We start from the raw sequence: 18,614 nt of genomic DNA, 5'->3' as shown, positions 1-18,614 counted from the left end.
GTTATCATTAAAGGCCTCCGAAACAGGCCAATTTATGGGCCAATCGTAAGCTAACCTCAGATTAACTAACTCTCACCTATAAACCCGTGGTGAAACTGAAAAAATTATAACCTTGGGTCACTGGATAACTCGGAGTTAACTAATCTAAACTTTAACTCCTACGTGGTGAAACCGAGCATAAGAATATACTAGTTTGGTGCCCGCGCGCCCGCGCACACTTATTTTGGTGCTGCCACCGGGTGCGGGGTTAGGCGAGTCATTTCACTTAATATCAAATAATTTATTTGCTAAGCACTGTGCAAGCTGTTCTCCCCCCAGCTAATAGAGCGGCTATATAAAATGTACCCGGCGGCCCGAGGCAGTATATTTGATTGCCTTGGCTGGCGTTTTACGCATGCCCCATTCACAATATTGTATGTGTTTACGCCGCACACCTATATACCACCTCCCATGCATTAACATAGGCAAGTGGCAACTGCCGTGTCGATGTCGAAGTCGAACCTCTAGCGGTGGCGGCGCTGCACGGCGCACGCCGGCCGCAGAATTAAATTCAAACGGCAAGGTTATTATAGCTGTTATGACTACGTAAGCCATTCTCCAGTTTCATGCGAGTTGTATACAAAAAAAAATTAATATAAAATATGAATTTAGGTAAATATAATTATTGAATTATGAAAAAGTAAAAAGTAAAAATTAACTAAAAAATTGTACCACAAAAGATATTGCGCCCTAGACACGTGCCTTGTGGGTAAATCCGCACTGATTATATGTATACGATTCACTAAGTATGTAATCTATTAAAAATGTCTAAGGGCCAGTTGCACCGTCTACGGTTAAACTTCGATTAAGCTTAATCAGCTGATAACAGATATTTAACCGGGCAAATTCAGCCGATTAAACTCCGGTTAACTTTAATTAGAGACGGCGCAACTGGCCCTAAGCTGCACTCTTTTACAATAATATATTGATGCTTAAGTACCATGCTATCATCATAAAGGTACCATAATACAACTATACACATTTATTTTGAATAACTATGTTTTAATATATTTTTAAATAATTTAACATTTTCTACAACCATCATTGTTGTTATTACATTATATTATTATTGTAGTGCTAATTTCTTCTTTAAAGATTCTGGCATTTCTGGTGGTGGTGGTCTGGGTAACCTGAAGAAGACTTTAACTGCATCATAGATAAACCATTGAGCGGCCGTCAATGTTCCTACCATTACAATCCTGGGTCCCAATCCTTGCCATAATCCTAAAAAGTAAAAATGTATCAATGGTAATATTTTGAAACAAATAAAATAAATAATATTATTTCGTGTAATGAAATTAAACAATACAATATACAAAAACAGTAAGTAGCTAAAACATTAGTAGTTCTCAAACTATTGGTCATATAGAACATAATATTTATTATAATTTCTTACAGTCAGAGTATTTTTTTAGTACTTAACATAAATTATATGTATTGAACTTCAATTAACTACACTCACCCATGAATCCAATTTTCTTAACAATATCTCCAGCAGAGGCACCTTTAGCTTGGTTCAATTTAGACACTAACGTGTCAGCTGGATGGGAAACAATAGCACAGAATACACCAGCAATGTAACCGGCTCCAAATGTCACAATCAATTGTTCGCCCTTGGTGCATTCTGCCCTAGGCTTAGGCACTACATATCTAAAAGCAAACGCATATATAACTGTAAATACAAAATTTCTTAAATACCTATGTAATAATTATAAAAATAACGAAAATCATTTAATCATTTAATGACAAGTTATTTTGACTTTTTAATTTACTGAAGCAATTTAAAAAAAATATAATCTTTACCATTTAATGTTTCTTAAGAAAAGTACATTGGTACATAATAAACAATATTACATAATATAATATGTAAATTACCACATATTATATATACCTCATTCAACTCATTAAAAATAATTACATACTTGTACAGCAATTCAATAGTCTTTTCAAAACATGCAAATTTCATCATTGTGTAAGGGATTTGTCTCATCCATAGTGGCACTAAGCTTTTGTAAAATCCATTCAATCCTTCAGATTGGTGAATTTTCGGTATTGCTTCTCTCAAAGTGTTTGCAAATCCTGGTTGAGTTTGGATACGGACCTACAGCCAAAAAAATATAACTATGTATAAGTAAGCTATTATAATATGTACATTAAATGTAAAATCAAACAGAATTTACCTAATTAAGAATAACAAGATAAATTTAGTTTACGTGTATTTATAATATAGTTTTCATAATTCGTAATTATAATACTAAATAGTATAATTAAATATGATTATTAAATATATAAAAATGTTTTATTAGGTACCTATTGGCTAATGTACAAAAACAAAACAATTTATTTTTTATAGAAAAAAGTGTATTTTAAGGTGTAATATAACCTTCGTAAGGTATTCTATAAAATTAATTTTTGTTCTGTAAATTATTAAAAGTGTTGTTGATTTAATATTAGCTAACCTTTGTATTCACATAAGAAAAACAATTTTATTTAATAACATAGGAAACCCATACGCCTATTATAATTTATGATACATAAATATTAATATTTCCTGTGACATACTATATTATATACATATTAATATTTTAAAATTGCTAATACATTTTTCAATTAAGAATAATTTAAATATATTATTTTTATTTATTTTTTTATTTTTGTTTATTCTTCAAGAAGATGGGCCCCATTGGCCCACGAGTTCACAATTTGAAATATAAATTCATTAAATAGTTCATATAAATTAAATAATTAGAATTTGTAATATACATTCCTTACATAACTATAATATTAATATAAGTAAATATATATTTTCTTCTCTTTGTTTTTATAATATTATATTATGTAAAAAATTGTTTAGTTAAAAAACACAATATAATGTGGTAATATAAAACTAAGATTACCTAATAATAATTACTAAAGTCGTACAACTAATATGATAAATAATGAAGTAGGTAATCCTATTCGTTTGTTATGAGTCTGTCTATATTTTGTTCTTGTAATAGCCAAAATGTAATTTTTTTTTTTAAGAATCTTAAAAGAGTTGCTGTGTTTAATTTCTAATGGTAGTATATTGTAAATTTTTGGACCAATATATAAGTATGTGGAATGTGTTAATTTTTTATGCATAGTTGGTACAATGATATTAAATATTTGTCTAGTATTATGTCCGTGTTCAGTTTTAAAAGTAAGGTTATTTTTAATAATGTACAGTACCAAAACTTTATAAAATAATTTTTTTATTGGTAGTACATTCATGTTATTGTATAAATATTTTGTGTGTTATTTTGAGTTTTTTTTTAGGATAATTTTTAGTATTTTATTTAGTATTTTTTTTAGTGGATTTATAGTTGTATCATACGTGCCTCCCCGTATAGAAATACCATAATCAACTATGGATTATTTATGTTTGATACACTAGTCTAATTGTCTTAAGTTCTAACATATCTGTTAAATTTTTAAATGCATACATAAGTTTCTTAATTTATTTGTTACACATTTTATGTGGTTATTCCATTTTAGATTATGACATATTTCTATACCTAAATATTTACAGTTTTCAACTATTTTTACAAAGATTTGGTATTTACATATATTTTGATTTAAACAGTCATTCTCGTTAAAAATAAATAATTAAATAATACAATTAAATAATAAAGAGCAATTTTAAAAATCTAATAAAAACAATTAGGATGTCTATAAATAACAAAATATCTTTATCCAAGCATCTAATGACAGGGACCATCTTAGGAACCCATTATTTATTTTCACGAGAGGGGGGCGTGTTTGTTTATGAACACAAATAATGATAATGGAAAAAATCGACAGAAAGCAGTGTTATATTATTTTGTTAAGTAAAAGCGGCGGCAGTACCATAAGCCCGTTATTGATATAACACACGTGTTATTTTCTCTCACGTATTTTCTTTTTAAATAAACACATTTTAAAAGGGATTTTTCGAAACATTGACGAAGAGAATATAATATATCCGATATATGAGTAAAATGAAAACAAGAATTGTATTTTTGAACATTTTCGATACCATCTAAGCAAAACGATAAATATACATATGTAGACATTTGTCAGCGCAAATAAAAACGTATATTTCTTTTAAAGTATACGGTTCAGTGGCATTTCCCAGCGGGTAGGCTTACTATACTGCCTGCTCTTAATTTCTTACTATTTAGTAACAATTATTATTTTTATTACGTAATTCATTTTTATAATTTATTATAATTTAATTGCTAAGCCAAACAAACAAACGCATTCATCATGAGTAAATTATTATAAGCCTGTACAAAAGCATATTTTTTAAGTGTTAATTAATTTATTTTAATTTTGAGTGTGCAATCAAATGTAAAATTAATATGATTACTACCAATAGTAAAAAAAAGGGGTTAGCGGGTGTCGCTCTGCTGTACAGTAGGTTATTACAGTTATCCATTGTAATATATGATGTTAAATTTGAATTCAATGATATAAAATCATAGAATACAAAAAACGATTCTGAGCGAAGACGACCTATCAATCTATAATATTACTAGGTATATTTCATGATAATATTATTCAATTATTGTGATTTAAGTAATTTATTTTACTAATTAGTACAGTAAGTTAAATTAATTTTTGCCAAAAAAAATACATTTAAAAATATCATTGTGTACCTATATAAAGTATAATAATATATTAATAGACTCTAAAAGTTTCATAAGCCAATGAATAATATTTTTAAATTACAATAAAATAATTAAACCGTGATTCTTGGTTTTAATATGTAGGTACTTAATTTTGTCAAAATTCGAACTTATAAAATGTCTGTTTAATATTAATGTGTTTATATATCTATTTTTACGATTGTTTGGTTATTGTATGAACTATTTCTGAGAATTGTTGTTTAAATTTTCAATCATAAGATATACAAATTTTATAATTTTTTAACTAAATAAAAAATAAATTTGAAAATGTTCAAGATTTTGATAAATGTTGTCAAAATTTGAACTTTATATACTTAAAAAAAAACCATGTCTATAGATTTATATTTATTTTTCAATAGCTATTATAACTACTTATGAGGAAACTTGGATTACACTTTTACTCGCTTTTTGACCCAACTAATGACATTTTATTGACATTTATAAAAAAATAAAAATAATAAATATTTCAATTTATAATAATTGAAAAATTAAAATGTCTATAAATACCTAACTTAAAACGAGTCAAAATATTTGGAAAATTTTATCTTTTACATAGGTGAATCTACATGGTGTGCCTGGTGTGCCAGGGAACACCCTGCGACTCGTATAAACTTGCGTAGGGCCCATAAATACTCCTTTCAGTTACAACGGTATTAAGTCTAAACATTAAACAATTTATATTTTAATTTTAATAAATCGTGTCCGCGTCAGGGTTCAAATATTGTCAGTAAATATTATCGTGATAAGCAAAATTGATTGTTGATAAGAGATCAGCAATATTAACAAGAAATGAGAAAACACTCCTGTTTATTTATAGCACGGCTACAGTCGTAATTTATAGCCATAATCATAGCTATTTTATGTAATTTAATTTTACCAGTAATTATCATTTTTATGGTTATTGACAAAATGAAAAATACTTTATTTCGTATTAAGTATTAACATTTAACACAGAAGTATAATTATATAAAGTATAATATTTTATAATCATTAATAACAAAGAATTGTATTAAATACATGTCGCCTAAGAATTCAAGTGGTCACTCAAAAAGAGTGTTAAAACAAAAAAAGGATGCAGAACTGAAAGACTAATTTTATAAAATGTACCTATAAAAAACAGTTGTTAATTACCACCAGTTATATTATATATTTAATACAATTCTTTGTTATAATGATAATAAAATCAAGTTATATATTTAATACAATTCTTTGTTGTTAATGATAATAAAATTAAGATGTTATAATAAACTTCCAAGAATTTTAAACATAATTGATTAACAATTTAATTGTTGGTTATATAAGTATGTCCAAAAAAAATAATTGAATAATATATACCTATCGAACTTTGCAATAGTTGTAGTTGATTAAATTGAACAATTTTGAAACATACCATGTGTATTTTACAGCATGAAAAATAGCATCTAAACTATGTAATAAAAATTAATCTTAATATTTTTTAATATTATTAATATTGTTATTTCAAATGGGAAACATATTTAAACGTGTGATAACTAAGAGGTATTTTGAACTACAGAGGGCCTTTTTGAAGTAAAGGCACACCCTGCTATGAATTCCTAGATTCGCCTATGATCTTTTATAGAAATGATAAAATAAACATTTAATATGAGAATTTTTAATTATTGTATGAAAACTTAAGGGAAGTCTTGTATTTAATTTTCAAAGCATTTACCTAAATAAAACAATTGTAAATAATTTTCCAAATTTACCAATTTTGTAATTTTGATGAATCTTTTCAACGTTTTAACTTCAGACGCTCTTAAGCAATTATTTTGGATTAACGCTCAAAATACATTTTGAGTTAAGAATAGTTAAAAATAAACTATTAAATACATAATTTAATTATGCCTATAAATAGCTCAAAAAGAGTAGGAATATTTCGAAAATGTTATGGTGCATAGAAATTGCATATGTAAACATTCATTGACAATTGTATCTATAGGTTGTACCTAACTATACCTAGTTGGTAATTTTTTTTTGAGATTAACATTCATAACAAAATCAATCTTTTCGAAAACTGGTTAGGTCAAACCTCAATTTTTCCTTAATTTGTTGTTTGTTTTTACTGACGCTTTTGAAACTGTTGGGCAATTTTCTTTTGACCCCCTAAAGTACTAACTAGATTCACTTTCCTACCAGAAAAATTGCTGCTGATGAAAATTGAAGCATTTTTACTGTCTCAAAAGGTGATGACAGGCATAAATCATAATAATAAAAAAAAACATCATTGTGAAATCAATACATACACCGCTGCTCTCAGAATCAAAAATAACCAGGTTTATTTTGATGAAAAAATCAATGTGTTCCCTTATATAAATATCTACCTACCTACCGTATTTTGTTATATCAATAATTATTTAGGTTATTAGTTTGACCTGTGTTATAAGTTGTTCACAGTGAAAAATAACAAGGAGATTTATTGATTATAGTAACTAAAATATGTTAGGTTCAATTGCTTAATTGTAAACAAATTTATTTTTTTTGTTGATTATAGGTAGGTACAAACGTTAATAGTTATAACAAAAATAACAAGGATTTTTGATACCTAATGAAATACATATAATATATGGTAATTGGTTTATTATTATTTTTTTTTAATATACGTAATCAAACAGTAAAAACAATTTAATATTAACGTAAAACCAGTATTTGAAAAATCGATTATGTTGTTTTAGTTCAAAAACCTAACCGTATATAGTACTAAATAAGTAATTTAAAATTTTCATGATTTCAAAATATTTACTATACCTACATTAATTATTTGGCATTTTTTTAGACATATAGGGGATTTTGAAAATAGGTTAAACAGATATCCATCTTTCTATTTTTCTTTTCTTTTATTTATCAAACTTAGAATTTTCAACTTTTTTTCGATTTACGTTTATTAAAATATTGTTATTTAAAATAAATAGGTCTAAAGGTGTATTTTTTGTCCGTATATGATACATTAACGATAGTTTTGTTAATTCTACTAAACTTTTTTTCAATATGATCAGTTTATTAATATTATTGGGAATATGCTTAGGCTATTTTATATTTTCAGCTATTTCGCTTAATCGCATGCTAGACAGTGTGTGTCAAAATTTATCGACCGTGTTATTTTAATACATTTTTATCAATTAATAAGTGTTCGAGATAAACCTATTTTTTAAAACTATTGTGATTACATTTATGTGTAGGTATGAATAAAAATATATTAATTTAAGACCTAGTATTATGTTAAATTTATTATTTTACCATTCAACTATTATTGACCATATAATGGATCTATTCAACTTTGTATCTTAATTTAAGTAATATTGCGTAGCTTACTTTTGCAGCTTCCATGGGGCTGAGTGCGACGTCAGCGAAGAATTCGGCAGATGCAGACGCAGCCAAGTACAATGCGGTTCTGTATACGTATGAGTTCTCTTCGCCAATCATCTCCGAATAGTGAACTTTGAAAACTTCATACAAACCAAATTTGCACATGCCCTAATAGAGATCATTAACGGTTATAGACATATGTATATTGTATTTGTTAAGCACGAAAAATTATTTTGAATTTGACTTACTTGAGCGGCATATCCCAAGAAAGTTGGTGCCCATCCTTTGGCCAATCCCTTGAAACCATCTTCTTTCATTGTAATCTACGCATAAATCATCGATAAAAATTGTGGTTTTTATATTTCTTAGTTGTAACGTATACGAATGTTACTTTTACTTACTTTGAAACCATGAACAACGTTCTTGTATTTGGCTTGGTCGACTTGCAAACGACATTTAACCAAGTCCAGGGGTGTGACCATTGTGTGAGTTATTCCACACGACAAAAAACCGCCAAGCCCGCAAAGCAAAAAATATTTTGTTGATCCAAACGCACAGCTGTCTTTAAATGAATAAAATTAATTTTTGTTATAACAATCCCCCGTATGTAAAATGCACAAAACAAATTATTAAATATATATGGAAGAGTGACCTACAGGTTCTTCAATACCTAATTTCTATAAACAGTATACCTAACTCTATTATAAAAATATTTTTTTAAATCCTAGCGTAAGCCGTAATCTAGCCACGATTAATATAAGTAATATAATGTGTAAGTTCTGAAACATTTGTTTATTGCGATTAGAGGTGGTTGGAATAACTACCTATAAATAATAACTTCTTTCAAAAATCTGTATAGAAGTTTAGAGTGTTTTTAAGTTATAATAACAGCCTAAAAATTTTACTATTGGATACATGTTTTTCCCTCTGTATAGGCCTAAGTGGGTAAATGGTTAAAGGTAAAATTTTTGGACCAAAAGGATATTGCCCCCCCCCCCCCTTCTATAAGACGAATCAAATATGCTACTGTTCAACCAGTATAACCACTATTATCATTGGTTACTTTGTTGAAATTGAAAACTATACATTGCAATCAGTAAATGTTTAACATCACAACGCATAGCCCAAATTTGTATTAGTGCCTGCCGCCTGGTATAATATCACCACACCAACTATTGTAGACTCAACACGCCTATACGCGCCCGTGCACACAAACTCATGCACGTGTGTCGATAATCAGTCGACGTTTGTTTTGTTGTAAAAAATAATATAGATATAATATGATAGTTATAATAGATAAAAAATAATAATCCATTTTACTGTGATATTTTTAAAATTTGATATTACTACAAAAAATGTATAGTTTCTAAATGTAGTAACTTGGTAATTTGATTCTTAATAAAAATATCAATAAAAGCCTCCGAAATGTCAAACATATTAATCTTACCTTTAAATTTTATAACAGGTGTTAATTAATATTATCTACCACTTACCAGGGGTCGAACATTAGTTAAGAATTGGGTAATGTATTTATTTTTGTGTTAAAAATACATAATATTAAGCTTTTTAAAACAAATTATTTAATATAATTTAATAATTAATATTAGTCAGTTTTTTTTTAAATTTACTACTTTTGGAGAACAACTAGGTAAGTAATGCGCAGTGTTTTTAAGGTGGAGCTATTATATCTTATTATATCTATTATATATATTATATATCTTGAAGGATATTTATTTTTAAAAACGTATATTGGAGAATATAATTTTGGAAAACGAAGTTTCACATTTTTATGTGGAACCAAAATACATCCAAATACAACATAAAAATAGATCAAAATATAAATATTATTCGCGGTCCAGTTATTTCCACTCCACGGGCTGGATTTAGCCCGCAGGCCGCCAATTTCCGACCACTGTTATAACTTATAGACTATTGTAATGGTTAGTTAATTTGTTTTCCTAATATGAACGATGAACCAACAGATTTAAAATATATTCTGTTTTATACAAACTATTGATGTAATTAAAAAAAAAAATGAATGAATACAAAATCGTAATTATTATTTATAATGTTATATGTATTTTAATTAATTTTAGACTGTCAGATTGAATGTTCTACAACAGCGTTTCTCAACCTGTGGTATGCGTACCCCACGCGTACCACGCGTAGAATCTACGTATATTATTATATTTGACTACATCATGTGCGCAATAATATTTTCTATGTACTCAGATTAATTTAAAGGTATAAAACAAATTTATACCACGAAAATAGAACCCAAAAATCATACCAATAATACACTATAATATAGATGTATACAATATTGAATATTATACTAATATAATGAATAATGATTAATAATATAAAAACATAGATGATTTCAACTAAATAATATTCGACCATCCGTATTACTAATAGTAAAACAAATTCTTTAATAGCAATATAAATATACATATAATAAAATATACTTTGCAATAGGTACTTATAGGGTAACTGACCGTCTCCGATCATAATCGTTTTTTGTATGCAATGATTTATTATTGAGTTAAAATTTAGCACATAACAGCGAACTCAATGACAAGGTTGATACCTATACTCGACAGTCGACACCTACTGTACAGCAGAGCGTTACCTTTTCCATATGAACTTAACGAGTTAAAAAAAAAAATAGTTTTCTTCCTCAGTCTTTCAAAAATTAATAATATAATATATATTAAGATTTATGAATGTAAGAAAAACAAATAATACGTAAATTGTATTTTATAATTCTAAAAAAAAATTTACCAATTGACTGCCAAAATATACCTATCACCATTGCAGTATACCTACCAACTCTGTCCCGCATTGAACACATGATCCTTTCATCATCTACACACAAAGGTAAATCAATATTATTATAAACTGAAATAGTTTTTAATATGATTTTGCCTTGGTTATTTATATGCAATGTTTTTACAGAGTTTTCACAAGGTTTTTTTAAAAATACATTTTGAAAAATAAATTGGCAAATGGTAATACTCTAATTAGGTTTTGAATATATATATATATTTTAACCATCAGTAATCATTAATCACATCTTAGATAAACCAAATATAATATTTTAAATTTAAATTTAAACATAATATCAATGGATAACAATTTGATTCAAAGTTTATTCACTATATTATATAATTTCAAATTTTAAATCAGTGACGTATTTTTTTTTACCATGACAATTAAAGAACAACAATTATACCTAGGTACTTACAATTGTTGATTCCGGTCCTTTGACAAACTTTCTTGTGGGTTTATCAGTGATTTTGAATTTGAAATAATAGATAGGTAATAACTAATACTTAATGAATTTATGCTCCAAGATCACGTTTTCTGTTTGATTTAATTGTTATATTATATTTTTATTTATATTAATTATTTTATTTTTTCGATCAATTATTTTCCAAATTATATATAAATAATAACTTATTCAATATTCATAAATATGTTACTTTTATATTCTTACATATAACTATAAATTGTTAATCACTACACTAAGTTAATTATAAATAGTTTTAAACTTTAAAAACAAACCCACACTTAATCTTGGAACGACATTCTGTAAGTAATTACTTATTGTATAATATAATACAAAGTACCTAATACCTAACATTTGTATTTTGTTTTTTGATTACGTTAAAGTAGGTAGGTATATCAAAATGTCATAACGAAAATAATGTTTAGATGTGCCCTGTTGAATATCTAAGATGATCTAATTCATAAACGGGTATAATATTTGAATCATTAAGGTATATCATAATTATACCTACTTATATAAAATAATTATTGTATGAATTATTTATTAATTTATTTAATAATCATATACCTAGGTACTTACTCAACTTTGGGTAAGAATTGGTAGGAACTTTGTAGTATTCCATGCAAGTTAATGACTAACATAAAAAGTTTTATTTTCAAACATACGGAAAGAGTTTAATTTCCTTCTGACAGTACTATCTATATCAATCAGTTGTAAGTACCTATAATATCAATCACTATAATAATTCGATTTTGATTATATTTGATTAGGTACCTAGTTAAAAAAATCCATAAATTAAATTAATATAAGTATACCTACCTAGTAAGTTTGTTCATGGAAAGTCAATTCATTACATTTTTTTCGTTAAGTACCTATTCAATATAATTCATAGTTAATAAAATGTACCTACATTGTAATCAATATAATTTAATAAATTCTTAAATAACAGTACACGTGATCAACGTATTTGTCTTTATAATTTGTTAAAAAAAACCCGCAATACCAAAAAACTACAACGACTAGTATACTTATTATTTAATTAATTATATTAGATATACGCGATTGTGATATATATTCAATATTTGATTCTATATAAGACAAATTGTCCTAATGGTTCATGGTAATATTATTATATACCCACGTATTGTGAGTGTTTTTTTTCATTTCGGAAAAGTAAATTTTTTGATACCCGTTAATAATCAAAGCTATAAAAATTACATTGGTAGGTACCACAAAGTTATTATTACTTTATTCAATAAAAAAAATTAGTTCACAAATATTAATGAAGTTGACATATACTGACAAATACAAATAACTAAAAATAATTAAATAGAGCTATTAAGATTTAATATCCCCAACTAAAACAAAATCGTTTTAAAATATATATATTTAGAAGCTAATCGATCAAGTGTCTATTAAATTCACGCCAACGTTTGGTTACAATTTACTGCACATAAAATCATACAAAAAAATTTAACTTTTAAAATGTGTAACACGGATATTACTTATTGATAAATGACATTAGATATATTATTATCTTTATCAAACATTTTAAAACCATGCTATTAACTGACAATTACAATATTCATGTTTAGGATTTGAAAAAGTTATTGTTATGAAAAAATTTAATGAAACGTATATAGGTAGGTAAAGGGTCAAAACAAATTTTTCACAAATTAATAAAAATTGCTGCTAGAATTACGTAGGTATACAAATTGTATAATACAATATACCTACGTACATCGATATTATGTACCGTGTACACTGTACGGTAATAGTGAAAAAGGCATATATATATATTATTTTTGTAAATTTTATTAAGTGCGTTGATGCAAAGCCGGGCAAAATTATCAGCGAAACGAAATCCGGGCTTGTGCACACGTTTATAACGACCACAGATATTTCTACCAAAATATCGATAGGTACCTAACTGGGCATAATCCAAGAGTGACCACGCAGCAAATTGTCTATTAAAATAGATTAGCGGTTATTTGAGACCACAGTTCGCTTAAAAGAAAGTTTTGACTTTTTCATAGCACCATGCCCCCCCCCCACCGGGGATATTTTAAAGATGATGTTAGAATTATAATTTATAACTTACGAATAGTGAATAAATAAACATCATGAGGTTTGTTCTATTATAATATGCAATATATTTATTATTTTATGTATATAGGTACCTACATTATAATATGACGTAATGAAGTATAGTACTTATTATAAACTCGTTCAAAGAAATTGCGTTTTTTTAGCTGGTACATTTAATTAAAAATTCGTCTCCCTTCAACCTTAGATGAAAAAAATAGACTCTGTGACAAGCCACGGGAATGTTCTTTGTTTGGCGTTCACGTGCTTCGATGTATAATTTTTTGGGTTGGATTTATACGGAAACTATGAAAGTACGTATCTAATATTTGTATTAAAAAGATCAAGACTGTGTGTCCAAGTTCACCTTATTAGAAATAATTAAATCACATTTTCGATCGTGTAGCGGCGCAAAATACGATTGGAGCCCAAAATATGTCGAACGTTCCCATTGAGAGTAACTAGACGGATTCTACTTGTGCGGACAAAATATTATCATGTTTATGTATTATACCTTCGACGACGGCCGCGGCCATGGCGCCGTTGGAACTGAAGTCAGGTGCCGGGAACACTTGCCGTCCCGCTTGGACAATTTCCTGTGAAGACCGCATGACGGTTTGATTCAACGGTTAATTAGAAAAAAAAATGTATATAAATTTTACTCGCGGACGGGACGGCGGCGGTTACTGTGCGTACTGCACGACACACACACACTGGCGGCGACGACGATCGGATCGTCGATCTTGTAGAGCCGCGTGTGTCGAAATCGCTGACCCAAATAATCCTAATGTCAATGCCAATTGTGACAAGAAAAAAAAAATTGCAAAGTACCAGTAAGGTACAGTAATAGAAAATCACTGGCACCGGCGCTTTTCCTACTTAGCGGGCAGCGGCGGCCGTTTCGCAAACACGCGTAACGATTTGCAAGTATTATTATTAGCTCCGTGGCGGCGAGGCGGTCTGTCGTAACCCCCGCTGTGTCCGCGTCGGCCGTTCTGTACACTTGTATACACTTTATATATACTTATCTATGACTTGTACGCTTGCCAATATGCCGCCGCAAGTACGTGTGTGGTAGGCGGAACTCAGAATTTTCGTACCTCCGTCCCCGTAGTGCGTTAAATCCAAAAACCACACACTTAAGGTTTTGGAATGGGACCAACGGCCGTGCGATTTCACCGAGGAGACATTTGGTTGTTTCCACAAAACTGTAGGTATTTATCGAATAATTGTTCGATTACCTATCAACACTTCTAGACATGTAAGGTACTATGATAGATAACAAAGAATCTAGATGTCCATTGTTAAAATCTGTCCTCATATTAAAATGTGCGAATGCCGGTCGTATAAGCATGCGTTTATTATGTTTATTGGAAAATAATAATATGTACATGGTAATTTATAATTTATTGTCTTAAATAATACCTACCTAACACGACAAGTGGTAACATTAACACAAACACGGTGAGTGCTTCATAAATTCTATTCTCTAATACAAGTGTCCGGTAAGTTGAATATTCTCGATAAACTTATTATATTATTAATTTCTATGAAACATCAAGTTGTACCCAATAAAGTGTTGTTGCGTTAATTTTTGGTGGTCGTCATGACTCACACTTTCAAAAAAAGATCACAGTTCAAATCCGCATACTTTTATACATAAATTCCGCAGTTTTCCAAAAATTAAATCGTTCAATACCACACACACACTGATGTGTATCTATAACATAAGCATTAATTTATAATCGTATATTATTCGCATTACCTACCGTTTAGAACAGCACACCGCAGTTAATCATATTTAATCAAAATCACGTGGAATGACATAACCGCGAAAACTAAGAAATTAATACAGATTTAAAAGAATTAATTCTATATGCGTTAAATGTAAATCATAATTACATTTATACTGTTTTAAATTTATATGATCGTTTCATTAGCTTTCAATAAGTTTAATTTAATGTTTGAAAACATTATAGAATGTAAATTTATTTCATTCTAAGTATATCATAATATATCATACTATATCCCTATATCATTAAGTACATATTATATAATACAATTTATATTATATATTATTATATATTATGGTATAATATACTCATTAGTTATATCTACTTTATTAGTTATTACCTATATTTTAAATTATTTTAAATGGCTATTGAAATTATAAAATTCCATATTTATATAGTCATATTATAGGTACATATTTAATTAATTTTCCGACGATTTTATTTGTAACATGAATTCATTTTAGATTCTGAGTGGAACGATGAATGTATTGATTTTACAATGATATGTGTTTTTTTTATTTTTGTTGTCTGTTATCACGATTTGGGGCAGTAAAACTGCTTCGATTTTCTTCAACAGTATCTTGTTTGATGGGAAAGTGAATCTAGTTGGTGCATTCGGGAGGTCAAAATTTGAAATTTCCAATAGTTTTCAAAAGCGCCGTGAAAAACAAAAGAAAAATTAAGGAAAAACGGAAATTTTTACGCAAAAGCTGTTTTCGAGAAAATCGATTTTGGTTTTTGGTGTAACTTTAAATCAAATGACCGTAGATACATACAATTTTCACTGTTTATTTATATTTCCATTTTCTATACATAATAAAATTTTAAAAATATTTTGATTTGTTTTGAACTGTTTAGGGACATTTTCAGTTTCCAATTTTATTAGTTTTTTTTTCTATGAATGTCAATAAAACTATTTGTTGAGTAAAATTACTTGAAAATTTAATACAAGGCTCCTACTATATTGTTACAATGACATTTGAAAAATAAAAATCCTTAGTCACAGTTTTTTTTTATATACGATAAAATTTTGAAAATAATTTGACTCTTTTTGAGCTGTTTATGGACATTGTAAGTTTTAAATTTTTTTAGTTTTTTATCTATAAATATCAATAAAGTTTTATCTATTGGGCCAAAAAGTGTAAAAAATTAATACAAGGCTCCTGATACATTGTTACAATAGCAGTTGGTACTTTGGGGGTCAAAAGTAAAATTTTTCCAATAGTTTTCAAAAGCGCCATGAAAAACAAAAGAAAAATTAAGGACAAACAGGAATTTTTACGCAAAATCTGTTTTCGAGAAAATCGATTTTGGTTTTTGGTGTAACTTTAAAACAAATGACCGTAGGTGCATACAATTTTAACTGGACGTTTATGATTGCATTTTCTATACACCATAACATTTTTCAAATATTTTGAGCTGTTTACGGACATTTTCAGTTTCCATTTTTTTAGTTTTTTTTTCTATGAATGTCAATAAGACTTTATTTGTTGAGTAAAAATACTTGAAAATTTCATACAAGGCTCCTACTATATTGTTACAATGACATTTGAAAAATATTAAAAATCCTTGATCACAGTTTTTTTTATTAGCATTTAAAGTTCAAAAATTGACAAAATATGGAAAAATCACGAAAATTACCTAATTATTTTGAGTTTATAATTCGTAAACATTTTTCTTTTTAGAACTAAGATTTTAAAATGTAATACAAGATTCCTTATAGGATAATCTACCTTTATCAAAAAAAAAAATGTCTATAAGAAACTCAAATTAAATTTTTACGAGCGTTTGAAATTCATATTTTTACAACATTTGATATTCACTCGATTTCTTACGTAACGATTTTTTTCTTTTGTTGTAATTAAAAAACGAATGACTGTAGATACTTGAAAAATTCACTGAATGTTTATATTAGTATTTTCTATATACGATAAAATTTTGAAAATAATTTTACTCTTTTTGAGCTGTTTACGGACATTGTATGTTTTCAATTTTTTTTTAGTTTTTTTTTTCTATAAATATCAATAAAGTTTTATCTATTGGGCCAAAAAGTGTAAAAAATTAATACAAGGCTCCCGATACATTGTTACAATAGCAGTTGAAAAATATTAAAAATACATATGCACAATTTTTTTTTTATAAGCATTTTAAGTTAAAATTTTGACAAAATTTATCAATTTAAAATTTAATAATTATTTTGTAGTTAAAAATTTATAAAATGTTCAACTTTTATAGCTAAGGATTGAAAATTTAAAACAGGGTTCCACGTAAATAGATTATACATAAATTGCTTAATTCACCTTAATATCATCAAATATACTTAGTAATAATATACTAATATCATAGGCTGACTGACCGTTTTCGCTCAGAATCGTATTTTTTCATACAATGATATTATATCATTGAATTCAAATTAAACGCCATCAGTAACAGTGACCCACGTCTTGTAACCTACTGTACAGCAGAGCGACATCCACTTACCCACCTTTTTAATTTTAATGTTTTAACTATCAACGTGAATACTGTAACTGTGAAACCAAAAGTTCACAACTGAATACTGTTAAAGTTACAGGACCACATCGACATCGCACAAAACCGTAAAATCGTAATATCAATAGGTAATTGGTTTTTATTTTTGTTTATTTTCAGATTTTAGTGTTGGTATTTATTTTTTTCCGAAATGACGACGTCGTGCATCGTCGATAACAACAATATTATAGCATATATAGGCAAACTATATCATATTATTATGTACAATGTACATACCATGTGCATATTAAATAGTATTTAACTGTCATGAGTTATGTAAATCTTTGTATATGTTTTGTTATTTTGACTATTAAATATTAATATTTATAAGTGTAATGTGTTTGATTGTTAGGAAAATGGGTAGTTTTAAAGAGAAGGTTTTAGTGTAGGTTATTTTTTTTTTTTTAATGTCTCATTATCTAGCTTTACGCACTTCTTATTATTTTTTAAAACTTTTAAATCCACGCACTACTGTCCCTATAGGCTACAATACCATGTGGTCACGTTGCAATTAGAAAATATTGATCTATTAATAATAATTTATCCAATGTCGGTAATATATTATTATTATATATATAAAATACAGATTTTACGTGTTGTCATTTAATACTATGTACCAGGTACCTAGGTAAGTGGCTAAGTATTAAGAGGACGCCACACCCGCATGTGTTGTCTCCGTCATACAAACGCGTAACATACCAAATTTACGCTCAGAAATTCAAGTTGTATGCCGTTGGCTTAAAACTTAGAGTGAATCGACCTATTATGAAACTTGATGGTAAGAACATTATCTGTGTTTTGTTGGAAGTATTTTTACAGATAATTCAGTTTTTAAGTGAGTTATAGCGTGTATAATAAATACAA

The 18,614-nt window shown here is 27.7% G+C and overlaps 2 protein-coding genes across 3 annotated transcripts in view; both read right to left on the bottom strand.

The window, feature by feature from the left end:
* The window catches only part of LOC100568890, a 157,753-nt gene that overhangs the window by 78,250 nt on the left and 60,889 nt on the right, over nt 1–18,614 (bottom strand). The window lies entirely within an intron of this gene.
* LOC100167055 (phosphate carrier protein, mitochondrial) lies at nt 1,021–14,304 on the bottom strand. Its single transcript, XM_001951237.4, has 7 exons — nt 13,943–14,304; nt 8,453–8,613; nt 8,300–8,374; nt 8,058–8,219; nt 1,962–2,140; nt 1,502–1,689; nt 1,021–1,263 (listed from the first exon to the last, which is right to left on the bottom strand). Exons 1-7 carry the CDS (start codon nt 14,037–14,039, stop codon nt 1,106–1,108), a joined length of 1,020 nt encoding a protein of 339 aa, XP_001951272.1. The 5' UTR covers nt 14,040–14,304; the 3' UTR covers nt 1,021–1,105.

Source organism: Acyrthosiphon pisum, chromosome A2 (assembly GCF_005508785.2).
Source record: "Acyrthosiphon pisum isolate AL4f chromosome A2, pea_aphid_22Mar2018_4r6ur, whole genome shotgun sequence".
In the NCBI taxonomy this organism is placed as follows: domain Eukaryota; kingdom Metazoa; phylum Arthropoda; class Insecta; order Hemiptera; family Aphididae; genus Acyrthosiphon; species Acyrthosiphon pisum.
Note: the sequence above shows the minus strand (reverse complement) of the source record. Positions and strands in the feature narration are given on the sequence as shown.